Here is a 17,500-nt window from a genome sequence, read left to right on the forward strand (position 1 = left end):
CACATGTGTGTGTGTGTACGTATGTGTGAAATCACTATTTTGTTTCTATTATTTAACAAAACTTTTATTATTTATCAATCTGATGTAATGTGAAAGCATATAACACTGACAAATAGTGAAATCCCCTTTGTGTAGAGGCAGTTTTGAGGGCTTTATCACATTCAACATCATCAGGGCTACTTTCAACCTTTGGGAATCGACCGAATTCTGTTATGAAGTGATTGCTTTTGCAGAAGGCTTGAACGAATTGCTTAAGGAAACGTATGTTGTTAGTGTAATTCAATTCTATTCTACTGTTGTAGCAAAATAGAATTTTCTAAAAATGTAACACTGATTATTGATGTTGAATAATTTCTAATGATTTTAAATCGGTACGTTTCATACTAAGCCCAGGGTTAATTAAACCTTAGCAACGGACGGGATCTGAATTTGGACTTTCATCACCATACTTTAGTAGTCATCGTACCGTCACTTCTAGTTTTACAGCATTCAACTCCAGCATTGTGGCTCTCTTCGCGTTGGACCCATATCACTACTCACAAAATCATTAACTACATTTTTTTCGTTCGCACATAAGGATATTTTTTCTGTACCTGCTGATTCCTAGCACAGTTCACCGCACATCCAACGTTTGTTTCTATTCAATTTTATTTTTACTACTTATTCAACCATCTCAGATTTACCCAAGATTATTGTGAAGCATCACGACTAGATTTTGAAATTTGTGAGTGTCCAGAACAGTAACAACTTTCGAACCTCTGAAATGATTATGACATTTCAAAACTATATTCCTCTTTATTACAGATAAAATAAGTAACCAGTGTGTACAGTTACATACACTCTCACGCACATACACACATGCTGATTACATATACTTTTCGTATTACTAGTAGTCATTGAAAAAATATATAACATATAGTTATTGAGTTTAGTTTCAGAAAACGAAACATATTTTCACTTGTTAGTCATTGAAATGTGTCATGTATATAAGTACGTTCAAATTTTAAAATAATGTAGTGGTATCTGACTGGAGTGAACTTCCGGTTGTTTTGATAAATGCCGGAGAGTATTATCAAAGTTGGTGTGCATATTATCCAGTAAACACTTGGAAACCATCTACATTATAACATCTGTTGGTGAAGGTAGGCGCAAATGAATGGCGAAACGCATTTTTAAAAGAAACAATGTACTTTGTATAATGGAACTGAATATATCGAATATGTATATCAATTATATAAATATAACATGACACTTTTTCTTGTGAAACAATGTTATTTCTATTCTTCTATATGCAATACTAAGAAATATGAATGTATTATGTTTATTTGAATTCTGAGGTAATATTTTCGTTGCGTCAGCGAAGTATTTATAGATATCAACAATATTGATTTCAAATTTTGGCACAAGCTCAACAATTTCGGAGAAGTCGATTACATGGACCTCAGTGTTCAACTGGTACTTATTTTATCTACTTCGGTATTATCGTTATCAAAAATATTAATTAGTGTTAAATGATTTAATAATACATTAAGATAGTGGTCTTTATGTGAATAAATTGCACACATGGTGTTCAGATATTCTAAGCGTAACGATATTTTACACAGTTCCCATTAATACTGGAAGATTTCTTGCAACGCTGGAGTGTATGTTAACCAATCACTTCTCAGAATGGAGCTGCGTTATATTGACCCAAATATGCAAAATGCTTCACAAATCATTTTAGCATGAATATAAACCACCTAAATACCGAGGCCCGTTAACGTTCCGTCTACGCCTCTTTAACCGACCGTTTAACCTCACACAACATCCTTAACACACCTCCACCTGTCACCACTTTCCATTGATAGTGTGGCCCTTTTGAAGATGGTAAATATACACAAAACCTTATTGCATCCCATAAAACTGAGGCGATCATCTTCCCTGCAGATGAAACAACATTCACACACACACACACACACACACACACACACACACACACACACACACCCACACACACACACACACACACACACACACAAACACAAACACGCACGCACACACACACACACACACACACAAACACACACAAACACACACGCGCGCGCGAATATCAGAAATTATGTGTACAAGTAGATGAACGACCGCTCCTGTTATGATTACAGCTTCACCTAGATGTTTATAATGTAGCCTGTTTTTTGTATAGTTGTTTCATTAACTCCTATACTGACCAGTTTTAAGCTACAAAGCAAATGCAGCAAAAAATAAGGATGAACTCAAATTTATATTAAAGTTCCTACACATATTGCTTCATCGCTATTGCTGTTTGGATCCCTGCGATAGATGTTCCAATCGCATATAGCTATATAGATGCTCGACCACAACGGATCTTCATACTTAATCGGTTGAACAAAAATGGTACTGTAGGTGACTGAAGGGACTGAAGCACTACTCCCTAGAGAGAGGGAGCGTGAAAGTTATGCAGTGATCTATATATAGAACATCCTGAAAGGTCTAGTTCTCAATTTTGGAATTGAAAAATATACCAACAACAGAGTTTTCTTCATCTACTGACCCAGTACTGTAACAGATTGCGTTTCAAAGTTCCATAACTATTTAACATTCTGCCAAGCAGAGTCAAAAACTTGCGAGTTATAGATCTGAAAGACTTTAAACAAGCTTTTATCTAATATACCAGATGAACGCACATCACAGCAGGAGGCACAAAAAATAGCAACTCCGTCCAACTTGCTACTTCACAAGAAACATTACAGAAGAGAAACCTAATCACACTGAAAGGTTGTGCCCTAGCAGAGCCTCCGCCTCTGGTTTAAATTAGCAAAAGATAATAGATTATATATATCTTAATTCTTTATTACCGACATGGGGCCAAACATACAGGGGACAAACAAGGACATACAAAGGGATTAAGTCGATTATATTGACCCCAGTGCGTAACTAGTACGTTATTTATCGACCCCGAAAGGATGAAAGGCAGAGTCGACCTCGGCAGAATTTGAACTCAGAACGTAACGGCTGACGAAATACCGCTAAACATTTCGCCCTGCGTGCTAACGTTTCTGCCAGCTCGTCGCCTTCATTATACACACACACACACACAAACACACACATATATATATATATATATGTGTGTGTGTGTGTGTGTGTGTGTGTATGTATATATATATATATGTATATATATATATATATGCATATATATATGTATATATATATATATATATATATATATATATATATATATATATATATGTATGTATATATATGTGTATATATGTATATATATGTGTATATATGTATATATATGTGTATATATATATATATATATATATATATATATATATATATATATATATGTATGTATGTATACGTGAAGTAGATAGATAGATAGATAGATAGATAGATAGATAGATAGATAGATAGATAGATAGATAGATAGATAGATAAATAGATAGATTATATGTGTGTGTTTCTATATATGCTCAATTAAATTCTGTTAAACAAATTTTGAAATAGATAAGTGTCACAGCTTCCCATTTCCTTTCTAATGGAACATAGATCTTTTGTTACTAGTAATACTGAAGCCAGTGTTTTGCAGTGTTTTTGAAAAATGAACTAAAACGGATCGCTGATATAATTTACTTCCATAAGTGAAATAAGTAAATTCAGTAAGCTAGATAAGACAGAAATACCAACTCGATTTCACATACACAAAATTGAAATGACTCCCTGGTCATGTCACGTTAGTTTAAAGAAACTGTTATTTTTCTAAGGTTGCAGTCTATTCTATATTCTGTAGTCTCTCGTATTCTATTGAAGTGTTACCCGACCATTTACGTGTATTAGACCAGCATCCCAATTAAATACTGGTTAATAAGGCTAAAGAATCATTAACATTTTTAGATGTCGCATTCGTCACTGATGTTTTCTAAAAAAAAAAAAAAAAAAAAAACTTCTTCACGAATATCACAGAAACCCATTGATCCTGTACTTAATAAAACAAACATATTTATCGATTATCTTTCTTAGGCACTGTGCTTTAAAACAAAAATTATTTTTGGTTCACTAATTGTACCTCTGAACTGAATACATCAATTGTTTTCCTGGTAACAAGTAATCCTTTTATTTTTGTACGATTTCTGTGCACATTATTTGCTTACAACATTTGAAAATGGCTTTCAACTTTAAAGAAATGCCAACACATCTCGAAAATGCGATTTAGAATGATAAAATGATAAATGTCTGTAGGAACAACAGGAGCACATAGAACCAGTGCTTAGTTCGGAATTCTGTTACTTTAAGTGGCTAAGCCATAAATCTAGTCTATCTTGGGTAACATGCGATAGATCTTGTATCTATATCGCTCATAGATTAATTACGTATCCTGCTCAGAGAAAAAACAAAGCAGCTAGAGCGAAGATGTGGTGGCTGTCCAATACATCATGCAATTGCCATACCTAAATTTGTAATATATATTTTATCTGTCATCTCTTTCACTGTCATTACAGATAACTCGTTGTTCTTTACTCCCACTACACACGCACACACACGCACACACACAACTCTCTCTCTCTCTCTTCCTCTTATTCTCTTCAATTCATCTTCACAGTTCCTCTCTATCTTTCACCCTTCCTTTCAATCCCATTGCATATCTCTCAATCCTCTTCATTTTCCCTCTGTATCTATTTGACAGTATGTTTGTGTCTTGACCACTCTCTCACAGTTCTTGTCATTTTGTTTTATTTCTTTCAGATTGTTCAAACGATATTTTGAAATATTTTCTTTCCCAAATGGAGTAAACGTGTTCTACTTACCTCTAGCTTGTTTAGAAAACATACTGTGTAGTCAGTCCAGTGTCTTTTAGTGATCGGATGTAACGTCCATGTTCCATTCACACTGCAGTCTTTGGTCACCAGAAGATTGTCTGTAAATAGTAAAGAACATTTAACTAGTATTTATAGTAAGGATTACCTAATCAGCTTCACCAACGAGTGTACTCAACTGATTATAAAGCAGTGATTTTCAAACGAATTTGAACCACTTCATATTTGAATCTTCTACTCACTAGTGCACTCTACTGGAAAATGTGGATTGATTTCATCCCATGGTCCAGAAATATGACGCAACACAGAAAATTTCAAAGAACTTAACAATTCCTCTTAAGGAACATTATTACTAAGAGCAACCACTGAAGTAATTTGGCGAATTTTGTGCGATATAGTGTCCATTTTAGAAACACTTATACCTGTTACATGTGTACTGCAGAGTGAAAGAATCTCCTGGTGGACTTTGTTTGCCATACAGTTTAGACTATCAGTTTCATTCATTATCCTTCACAAGACATGTCACAGCCCCTCATTTCTTTTCAACTAAACGTTTAGGGCGTTTGTACCTAGTCAAATAGAACAATATTTTTTTGAATTAGAGATCGTGCATCAGAAATAAACCTATAAATATGTATATATCTTACTTCTACGTAGCTGAGATACATGTGAAAGTCATTAAGCTACAAACAGACTCCTGCAACAGACTCTAGTTTTGCACGTACATACTACTCCAAACTTACAGTATAGACTGGTTTATGAAAACTGGGGCATTATCGAAAATTGTGAACTTAGTTGTGTCTTCATTAAAACAAATGATGTTGTTGTTATTGATATTGGTTAATGCAGATAAGCCTGACCAATGAGAAAAAGATGTTCCAGCTGTGGAAAATATTTTTCAGGTTCAGTATTCAATGTGTACTTCAATTTTAAGACGTTAGGGTGTAGCTTCAGGGCGATGTGGTTGCTTGTTTAGAGGTTCATCCGCATGTATACAGGCACCATCCTTAGCTCGGATACTATGTTGCTGTTATTCTTCTATGTAGTTCTAGATCAGCCGAGGTGGAACAGACTTATGTTGACAGGAATTCTTGTATAAATGTCACATAATTTATTACAGATTACGTTATCTAATGTACACTTTCACTCCAAGGGCGTGAGCGGAGAGGATTTGGCTGCTACTTCTACAAGATAATGCAACCGCATAGAGACACTCTTTTTGAAAATTTATATATAAGTAACAAGTTTGCTATAAAAGAATGAAGTGACCATCGTGTAACATCTTTCGAAGAATAAAACAATTTATTCTTATAGTTATACGTTCCGAATTCAATTACGTATAATCAACTTTAGCATACATCTCTTTGCAATATTGATAAAAATTGGAGGATAAGTTCAATCAGCTAAAAGCCTTCTTGTAACAAGTCAAGAGAATAAAAGATTTATCTAGACTTGTTGTCATACGTTTAAATTCAATTACGTAATACCGATTTAACCCGCATCTCTTTATGGAATTGATAAGATAAACGGGTGGATTAATTCAGTCAGCTATACGCCTTCTCAAAGTATGAAACCATAATTACCGAAGAGGCTGAAACATATACAAACTTGCCTTCTAACTGTTTTTTTTTTTAATTCTTTTAAATTCAGACAGAATTACAGGAGCACCTTCAAAACAAACCTCATATCGTGGGCATTTAAAACGTATAGAAGCTGAACCTTCTCCAGATTTCTATCCACATGAGTTTTAAGAATCGACTCTATTCTACCCATTTTATAATTTGTTGGAAACTCAATAAAATGCGTGTACTGTTGCAATCGTGAAAGTTGTATTAGACGCAGTGACGGTCATAGTATGTCTTTGCTACTATATAAAAATAAATTACACATTTTCTTCTATTAAATATGTGTGAAATTTAGACAATGATAATTTTCTGCATCGAAGTATTATGGAATCGAATTTGGGTGTTTGATCCTCTGTAACAAATAGATCTTATAACTCGCAGCAATAGAGATGGAACAATAAATGGTTATATATATATATATGTGTGTGTGTGTGTGTGTGTGTGTGTGTGTGTGTGTATGTGTGTGTGTGTGTGTGTGTGTATGTGTGTGTGTGTGTATACATACGTGTGTGAGTGCGTGTGTTTATGAGCACATGCATATTTGCTCTATGAGTGGCCGTGCAGGCTGTATGTGCATGTGTGTGTGTGTTTGTGTGTGTGTGTGTGTATGTGCGTGCGTGCGTGTGTGTGTGTGTGTGTGTGTGTGTGTGTGTGTGTGTGTGTACGAGGTATGCTTAATAACTATCTGGACTGTTGCCGTAGCAACAAACCTAAAGCATGCAGAGTAAAGCCGCTTGGCAAAGATTGACCTTGAACTCTACTGTGCATGCCCACTAAGTTTTGTTGTTCTAAGTCACTTTCCGCTGTTCGCAGAAGTACTTGGAAGGAAGCTGTGTAGAATGTGATCGTCGCATTGACCATTACAGCGAAAGTTGTCATGGTGATACCTGCTCAGAGGCCTGCGCAATGTTGTAGAAAGTGTATGGAGAGGAGTGTTTGAGCTGCACACAGGTTTAAGAGTAGTTTAGACGTTTCTAAGATCGTCGAAAACAACGACAATATTGATTGACAAACGTTCTGGAAGATCTGCAACCAGATGTGCATACAGCTGTGAGGGGAACCGTCGAATCACCAACTGTGTGTTATCAGAAGATGTGCAGATTAGTTAATGTTCGATTCAGTCCAGTATCACTGACGTTACGCAGATCTGCCAAGTTTGTGCCAAGACTGCCTTTAGCTGACCAAAAAGACTCTCGGATTTCTGTTGCACAAGATCTCCTTGAGTGTGTCGGAAACGTTGAACACTTTTGAAAACGTTGCGTTGGCCTCCGAGCATGTATCGCCAAGCTTTTGACATAATTTGATACAGATTCTTTCTTCCACTTTCTCTGTCATGGTCAACGCAACAATCACACGCTACACACCTTCCTTGCAAGCACTGCTGTAAACAGAGGAAGTGAGTTAGAAAGTTAAGATTCAGTGCGCATGCACATCTGAGGAGTTCAAGCTCAATCTGTGCGAAGCAGCTGTACTCTGCGTGCTTTAGCTTCGTTACCATGGCAACAGTCCAGATTCTTATTGATCAGACCACGTGTATATACATTCATTCATACATACATACATACATACATACATATATATATATATATATATATATATATATATATATATGTATATATATATATATATATATATATATATAGAGAGAGAGAGAGAGAGAGAGAGAGAGAGATAGAAAGACAGACAGACAGACAGAATTCAGTTAGAGGCTATGTTAGCTTCCCTTCAAGAGGTTAACATCAGATGCCGGAAAGGGAATGCTATGAACTGACATGCGATGGGTATCTCTTATTATGTTCATGTCATAGTACTGTTATTGGTTGTGACAATCGGGTAGCTGGCCGTAAAGTACGCAATAAAAGCACTAAGCAGTGATGTGTACAAATATAAACTTCTTACCAGTTCAAATTCGCTTCGGGTATATTCGAACCCATAAGAAAGCCATTTACTGTAGTCTGTCATAAAGAAACTTTCTCGGTGTAGATAATTAGGGGTAAATTCACCAAATCAGTTCGAAGCATTCTGGAACCAGACTGACGGATACTTGCATTTTGGAGAGGTTATCTCCATGAAAGATTATCACTCCATAATCTGTAAGTCTCTGTTCATATGTCGATATATGTGTGGATGTGTATAGTATGGTATATATATATATATATATATATATATATATATATATATATATATATATATATATATATATATGTGTGTGTATATATATATATATGTGTGTGTATATATATATATATATATATATATATATATATATATATATATATATGTATATATATATATATATATATATATATATATATATATATATATATATATATATATATATATATATATATATATATATATATATATATATTTACATATACATATACATACATAAAATAAAAGAAGGAAAATGCACACAGTTTATATAGTTTAATATAATTTTTAATGCGAAGCTTTGCATAACGACCATGAAATCAATAGCTAAAACATGTGGATGTCCAAACTGTAGAACATGCCCCAACCAGCAGGAAGACTTGGTATTACTATTCAATCAAGGAGGAGTGTTCATAATTTAAAACCAACTTCACTTGTGTCACCGAGAATCTAATTTGTTATAAATTGTTCAGATTGTGGACATAACTATATAGGACTGACAACAAACGCACTTAGGCGGGGAACCATCTTACATAATGAAAAGATCCGTTTGCCACAGTACAGACAGATTCCTTTGAGTGAACACATAGAAAGATGTGCAGGTATTACCCAACCAAAGTTCACAGTTTTCCCCATCTACCAGTGCAAAGAAACAATTTCTGTACAACAACGTTTAAATAGAAAAACTTTCTTTATCGAAAAATACACAACACGCCTAAATATGAACGTATAACCAACTTTAATCTCAGTCAGGGTTGCCAATTTAGCATATTTTAAGCTAGATCTAGCATTTGTTTTCAGCATTTAGCAGAAATTTTTTTAATGTAGCATTTAGCAGGGAAAATAGCATGTTTGAAATTTTATTCAGCATTTTTTAACAGTTTTCTCTGATCATGACATTTCCATAATAGTTACCCTTTTGTCGTCGTTTTCCTCCTTTTCTACATTTCTTAAAGTACATTGCAGATATTGTAGATGTAATATCTTGGCAAAATATTATCTTTTAGTAAGCCATTATGAAGCAAAGAAACACAACTCCACAGCAAACGATTCCTCTAACCAAATTTATTAAAACCAAAAATAATAAGACATCTATGTTTGAAGCAAATTTAGCAATGTTTATTTGTTGTCATTCATCATTTAATAGCTGTGATCACTTAATAGAGTTATGCAAGAATTATATGTCTGATAGTGATATTATGTACAAAGTGAAGTTGCATCTTACAAAATGTGCAAATATTGTGAGAAATGTTCTAGCTCCATATTTTGATGGAGATTTGATTTCTAATATAGGAGCCTGTTATTAGATGAATCCAATGATATATCGATAAACAAGTTGTTAGGACACTCACAGAAAAGTGACACATACATATCTCAGCATGGTACGTTTAGAAACATGTGATGCAGATGGCATTGTAGATGCCTTAAAATTGAAACAGCGAAAAAGAAATTAGATATTAAAAAAATACTGGCTATATGAACCGACAATGCTAGGAGTCAACAATGGTGTTTTCCAGAAATTAAAAGAAGTTCCATCATTACTTCTATTCAGATGTGCATGTCATTCTTTACAGTTGGCAGTATCCCACACTTTTTAGTATACGAAAGGAAAACGAGGAAATAAAACAGAGAATAAAAAGCGCTTTAGCGGCTAGTGGTCAGTCATGGCGGCTGTGTATATATATATATATATATATATATATATATATATATATATATATATATATATATATATATATTATTTTGTTTAAAAGAGTTCCAACACTGTCTGTTTTTTAGGTTTTATTTATATTCCTGCAGAACCAATGTGGGGTATAGAATATGGAATATACAATATATAATATAATATACAATATATAATATAATATAAAATAAAATAAAATAAAAATGGATGGCACCATGAAATAAAGTATTGAATGTAGATAAAATATTGAGTGTTCAATATAAAGGATCAAATATATAAATATAAATATATAAAGGCGACTCGAGTTTCAGGGCTATTTCCCTTCGTCATGGCTGGTATGACAGACTTTAACAGACTGCAATAAGTTGGCTGGTTTTCTGTCTTTAATACCAATTCCTTTGGACAGCAGCAGTAGGTGTTTGGCTATTTTTAGAATTGATGTCAAATCTATTTTTAGAAATGATGATATTTGAGTAATTGTTTTGTGTTTGGGTTGTAGGGATAAGATTTTTAAACCCCAGTAGGTGTTTGGCTGTTCTTAGAAATGATGCCAAATCAATTTATAGAAATGATGATATTTGAGAGATTTTTTGTGTTTTAGTTATAGGGATAAGATTTTAACACCCTCCTGAACAACCTACACCCATCCATCCAATTTACAAAGGAGATGAACAGTAGCAAATTACCATTTCTAGATATAATGGCAATTAAAAAGAACACCGCCATTACCACAGATATATATTACAAACACACAGACACACACTAAAACTTGAACTTTAAATCGTGCCATCCACCCCATACAAAACGCAACATACCATACTGCCTAGGCAGGAGAATATGTACTATTGTAGAGGATATAGAGACCAGAAATCAACGCCTGATGGAACTGAAAGAATTTCTGCTGAAGCAAAAATGCCCATCACGACTCATAGAAAATGGTATTCAGCGAGCTTCGAAAATACCCATACAACAACTGAGGACACCGCAAAGAAAAGACAAACAGGAAAAGATCATTCCATTTATAGTGGCACAAAATCCATGCCACCAGAACATCTTTAATATCGCCAAAGCGAACTTACCGATCCTTGCACAAAGTAAGGAATTGAGAAATATCATTACAGATCTAGATATAACTCTCAATAAGAGACAACCTAAAAACTTGAAAAAGCTACTAACAAAGGCAAGGTTTGACCTCAGCAACAAAAATCAAACATTCACTGTATCCAAATGCAATGATAGCCGATGCGGCACATGCCGATCAATCCATACCGGCCCATATATGAACACAAAAACAGGGAAAATATTCACCAATGCGAACATGAACTGCAAAAGTAGAAATCTAATCTACTGCATCAAATGCCCTAATTGTGAAGAACCGTACGTTGGCCAGACAGGTAATGTACTATCGGAACGCTCACGGGTACATCGACAACAGATTAAAAACCCAGAAGTCCGCCAAATACCACTGAGTAACCATCTGGCAACATGTGGTCATCAAACTTTTATTATATTTCCATTCCATAAACTTTACAACCGGAATGAAATTGAAAGAAAATGCAAAGAAAAGGACTTTATTAAGAAATTCAAACCCACTCTTAACAAACAATGATTAAATTTATCTTACTTGGGGTTTAAAAATCTTATCCCTATAACTAAAACACAAAAAATCTCTCAAACATCATCATTTCTATAAATAGATTTGGCATCATTTCTAAGAACAGCCAAACACCTACTGGGGTTTAAAAATCTTATCCCTACAACCCAAACACAAAACAATTACTCAAATATCATCATTTCTAAAAATAGATTTGACATCAATTCTAAAAATAGCCAAACACCTACTGCTGCTGTCCAAAGGAATTGGTATAAAAGACAGAAAATCAGCCAACTTATTACAGTCTGTTAAAGTCTGCCATACCGGCCATGACGAAGGGAAATAGCCCTGAAACTCGAGTCGCCTTTATATATATATATATTTATATATTTGATCCTTTATATTGAACACTCAATATTTCATCTACATTCAATACTTTATTTCATGGTTCCATCCATTTTTATTTTATTTTATTTTATTCTATATTATATATTGTACATTATATTATATATTGTATATTCCATATTCTATACCCCACATTGGTTCTGCAGGAATATAAATAAAACATAAAAACAGACAGTGTTGGAACTCTTTTAAACAAAATAATATATTCCTCTATACACAATCATACAAAAAAAAACCTTTTTTGTATTTATTTTTACTTGCATATATATATATATATATATATATATATATATATATATATATATATATATATATATATATATATATACATACATATACATACCCACTTACACATCACCTTACCCTTACCTTATCTCTAACTATTCTATACCCATCCCTTAATGCAGCTCCATCCTATCACCCTTGCTCACATATCTCACACTGGTTTATTCCTTACCCTTTCATCTCTTCCTCTCTCTCTCCCTCACCTCTCCCTCCCTCTTATCACTTTATCCTGACCACTAGCTAACACACCCTCTCTCATTTCATTTCGTTTCCTCCTTCTTCATTTCTTTTTTGTCTCTCTCCCTTTTTCTCTTTTTTCTTTTTCCTCCTATTTTCTCCCTGTTTTTGATTTGACCTATCTCCTCTTTCTAATCATACACATCTCTCCTCCCTGCATCTATCCATTAATATTGCAAACACATTCGCAAATTTTAATTCACACTGAAAATCCCCCTCGATCGAACAACACCGTTTACAAGGCTCTATGCTTGGAATGACCAAATATAACTACCATTGGAACTCACAGACAAGGTACAGTAAACTTCTTCAAGAATTATATACACCATTCTACTTGAATAATGGAACTGCAAATACAATATCCTTATGTATCTCACTTATATTTTCATTCTTTTACATCCCTCAGTATTTCATATCTTCTCTACAAAAATTAATAAACATTTTCTCGCACCGTCTCTGATGAAGGAATATATAAAATATCCCGGAAACAGTTGTAAGAACTTTTCTTCATAAATTTCCTAAAAACTATTTACAGCCTTGGATATTTTATCTCATTCTGTCAATTTATATATATATATATATATATATATATACAGACACACATACATATACATATATACACATACACACGCGTACACACGCACGCACACTCTTACTACATGAAAAGATAAACAATACTTTTATTGCTGTTTAAACTGACGATGCTCTGTTCCTCTCTTTCCGGTTTGCATAAATTTTATGAGTGCCTTTGTGTTCTAAAGAGGAGAATCTTTTTTCTTTGCAAAGCGTGTTTGATTCAACGCACATATACGTAGATAGTAACTTTCTTTACGCTTTGCTTTGAAAATATGTATTAAATAATAGATTTTTTACAATCAAAGCGCTGCTAGGGAAGAGAATCATGAAAAACTTTCCAACTCAAGTCATAGGATAAATGAAGTAACTAAACCTGCGATTTAAAACTTTGACTGAGTCCCTCTTCTCTGTACTAAGATAATGCAGGCCAATGCGTTGAATCCACAAATTCAAACACTGAAATTTTTATTGATAGGGAAATTATAAGTGAAATTCATGCCGCGGTAGACATCCATCAAATCCCAAACACTTCAATTTTCTTGCAAGAAAATCCTTCTTCATCTGTTTGCTACTTCTAGAGAAAAGGAAACTTTTAGTGTACTTCTACGATACTTCTCCATCTCCTGAAATCACAGCCGATTACGAGAGATAGAAAGAGAGTGGGGAGAGAAATAGCGAGGTAGATATAGAACGGGAGACAGAGAGAGAGGAAAAGACAGAGGGAAATGCGGATGAAAGAAGTGACACCAGTACTTAACTGGTACATTATATATCGAAGTCAATAAAAAGAACAAAGATAATAGATTCCCCATAAAATTGTTTTAGGAGGAGATACAACAATGATTGACTAAGAACATCACTCTAAGTAAAGAGGGAACAAAAGGCAGGGTAGCTTAATCACATGCTGCCCTATACCGCTGTCAATAACCAGAAGTATTCAAGAGCCACTTCAAAACACTAACAGGCAGGTTAAAACGGATTTATTTTCCTTAATGTGGGATTGCTTGTGTAATTCCGTCTCAAACTGCCGTTATTAAAAAAAATAATAATAAAACAAAAGAAACTTAGTTAAAAAAGGAAAATCTGATCTCTTCAGTGAGTTTAAGTACTACAAGATATCTAAGCGATGTCCCTAACAATCATGCAGATTCACTGGATTCGAGCCATAATCCTACTCTATATGAAACTACTACTACTACTACTATTACTACTACTACTACTACTACTACTACTACTACTACTACTACTACTACTACTGCTGCTGCTGCTGCTACTACTACTACTATTACTACTACTACTACTACTACTACTACTACTACTACTACAAGAAAATACTGAACTAAAATATATAAACATATGTTCTTTCTTGTGTTCTTTTTTTGTTTTGCACTACTATGAAGACTATACCCTGATGCAGTGGTTTACTTTTCAATACGATTTTAGATCAAATGGTATTTTAACCACTAAATATAGTCGATTAATGCTGCTTCAAAGTTTTAATAAATATAATTATTTCCATTTATTATTCTTAGAGAATATAATGTTAGACCTGCTAGACAACAGATCTTGTCACATTCTAACCTCGTAATAAGGGAACGACACATTATAAAACGTTTACAAAGCACATTTTAAAGATTGGATGGTTCCAGCTGGAATGCTTTTTATCATACGGGAGTATAAGAGACCTAGATTGAACCAATCAGTGCAATTATACGACGTAGAGATATTAAAGAAAAACTGACAATAATTGCTATCAACAATATTGTACTCGCCGTTTGTCTTTGATTATTATTTTCACTTTCGATTTCTGATTTCTTTAAATTATGTTTTAGCCACTTATCTCTCATCTTTTTCTGAGTACCAACTGAAGAGATAAAATTATTTAGTAACTATAACCATTTTTTACCATCCTTATCTCCCACGACAACTAATCAATAATGTGTTATATAATTCTCATATAGTGATATTGAGTAAGATGATCTATAACAACAAGAGCAATCTTAACTGAAGAAGTTTCTTGTGTTACTTTAAAAATGCATACCTGACAATTATCTTTAAAAATCACACTAAGGAATGACAATGTCTTTAAAAAAAATATGAATACTTATACACTTTTACACCTGTGAATTTCTGTGTTAGCAGCAGCAGCCCTTTAATGCGCAGATTTCAATACATTATTTCCAGGGTGTTTCAAAAACCTTGACATCATTTCACAATCTAATAAATTTGCTAGTACTTGTGCAAATGACTTCAAATTTTAACAACATGAGTAGAGACAGGTCCAAATCTTATGTGTAATGTTTGATATGTTTATCTTTTCAGGTATAGAAATGGTATCCACTGGAAGAGAAAAGGTGTTTTGTGTGTTGGAGTATGCTCGAACACAGTCGAACAAGACTGCGCAGCGTGCATTTGTGAGAGAGTTCTCTAAAAAGTCACCAACGGCAATGCAGATTTGGACATGGCACAAAATATTCCAAGTGGAAGGCTATCTGTGCAGAGCAAAAGTATCTGGACGAAAACGAACATCGGAAGAGACAGTCGAGCGGGTTCGCCAAAAGCTCTTGCGAAGCCCCAAGAAGTTCATAGGAAGAACAAGTCTGGAACAACGTAGGTTCCTCCAACGAGAGTTTGGCGCGTCCTGAGGAAACGCTTGCTAATGAAACCCTGCAAGCTGCAGCTTGTTCAGGTCATAACGGTAGTGGACAAGGGAAAGCGCAAACAATTTTGTGTTGATATGCAAGAGAAACTTGAAGAAGCCGAGTTCAAGGAACGTCTTGTTTTCAGAGATGAAGCCACAATCCATACGAATGGCAAAGTCAATAAGTATAATATTTACATTTGGGGACTCACCAAAAGTAAATTTATTCTGCGCCATCTCCAAGTAGCATCTTCATGGCCCGTTTTTCTTAAAGGGAAATGTGACCGGTGATGTTTATCTGTAAATGTTTCAGAACTGGCTAATGGATGAGCTCATTGAAAATGAACATTAAGGTCACATTCTTCAACAGGAAGGGGCTCCACCTTACTGGAAGCTCACTTTGCAGCTTATCTCAATGACAATCTTCAAGGGAGATGGATCGGGTGTGCTGGCGATGAAGACAATGTGCTGTTAAAATGGCCACTACTCTCACCAGACCTGACACCTTGCGATTTTTTTCTCTGGGGCTATGTTAAGGGCCTGGTCTATGTCCCCATCTTCCTGCAAACCTAGAAGAACTCGAGCACAGAATCACTACCGCACTGGAGACTGTTACCCAAGACATGGTTGGGAGGAGCTGACTATAGACCCGACGTGTGCCGTGTCACAGGCTGTGTGCATATAGAACATTTGTGAAATCGTTCATGGAATCCACATACCTTCGAATTTCTCGTTCAATTGTGGAGGGATAACTCTTATATTGCTCAACATTAAACATCTTTAGTTTAATTTGCTTTAACTATGTAGTTTTTGTGACAATTACATATCAAGGTTTTTGAAATATCTTGTACTTGATAATATCTTGTATTTTACACAAGAAATCAGTTGTAATATTACGTTTAGAAAACACATTAACATTGTAACTAATAATGCATTATCATTTAGACGCAAGACCAGAAAGAGAGGATGTTAGTTAATAGTATCGTTTCCAATATTCGGATGATACTTCTTATCGATCCCGAAAAAAGTAAAGTAAACCTTGACCTCGGTGGGATTTGAATGTAGAATGTAAAGAAAGGAACAATTACTTCAATTAATGATTCCGATGCTTAAACGACTCTGCCGTCGTAAATAATAATCCTTTGTACTATAAGCACAAGGCCTGACATTTTGGGAGAGTGGATTAGTCGATTACATCGACCCGAGAGTTTCACTGGTACTTAATTCATCGACCCCGAAAGGAGGAAAGGCAAAGTCAATCTCAGCAGAATTTGAACAAAGAACGTAACGGCAGACGAAATACCGTTAAGCAGTTCGTCCAGCGTGCTAACGATTCTGCCAGCTCGTTGTCTTAACGTCGTAATTAATAACGGTGATAAATTCCTACATAGGCACAAGGCTGATTAAACACTTGCTAGTGCGCTTGTGCTAATTTGACATTCTCTTCCTTTCGCCAGTTGTTTTATGTGTCCATGTAGTCGC

At 34.6% G+C, this 17,500-nt stretch overlaps 1 protein-coding gene across 1 annotated transcript in view; it reads right to left on the reverse strand.

Moving 5' to 3' along the window:
- Window positions 1–17,500, reverse strand: part of LOC106867588 (calcitonin gene-related peptide type 1 receptor-like) — a 314,424-nt gene that overhangs the window by 122,711 nt on the left and 174,213 nt on the right. The window contains exon 4 of the mRNA XM_089356647.1: window positions 4,809–4,918. Within this exon, the coding sequence (XP_089212773.1) occupies window positions 4,809–4,918 (110 nt within the window). The remainder of the gene's footprint in view (window positions 1–4,808; window positions 4,919–17,500) is intronic.

The sequence above is a fragment of the Octopus bimaculoides genome, chromosome 8 (genome assembly GCF_046866305.1).
Source record: "Octopus bimaculoides isolate indiv1 chromosome 8, ASM4686630v1, whole genome shotgun sequence".
NCBI classification, from domain to species: domain Eukaryota; kingdom Metazoa; phylum Mollusca; class Cephalopoda; order Octopoda; family Octopodidae; genus Octopus; species Octopus bimaculoides.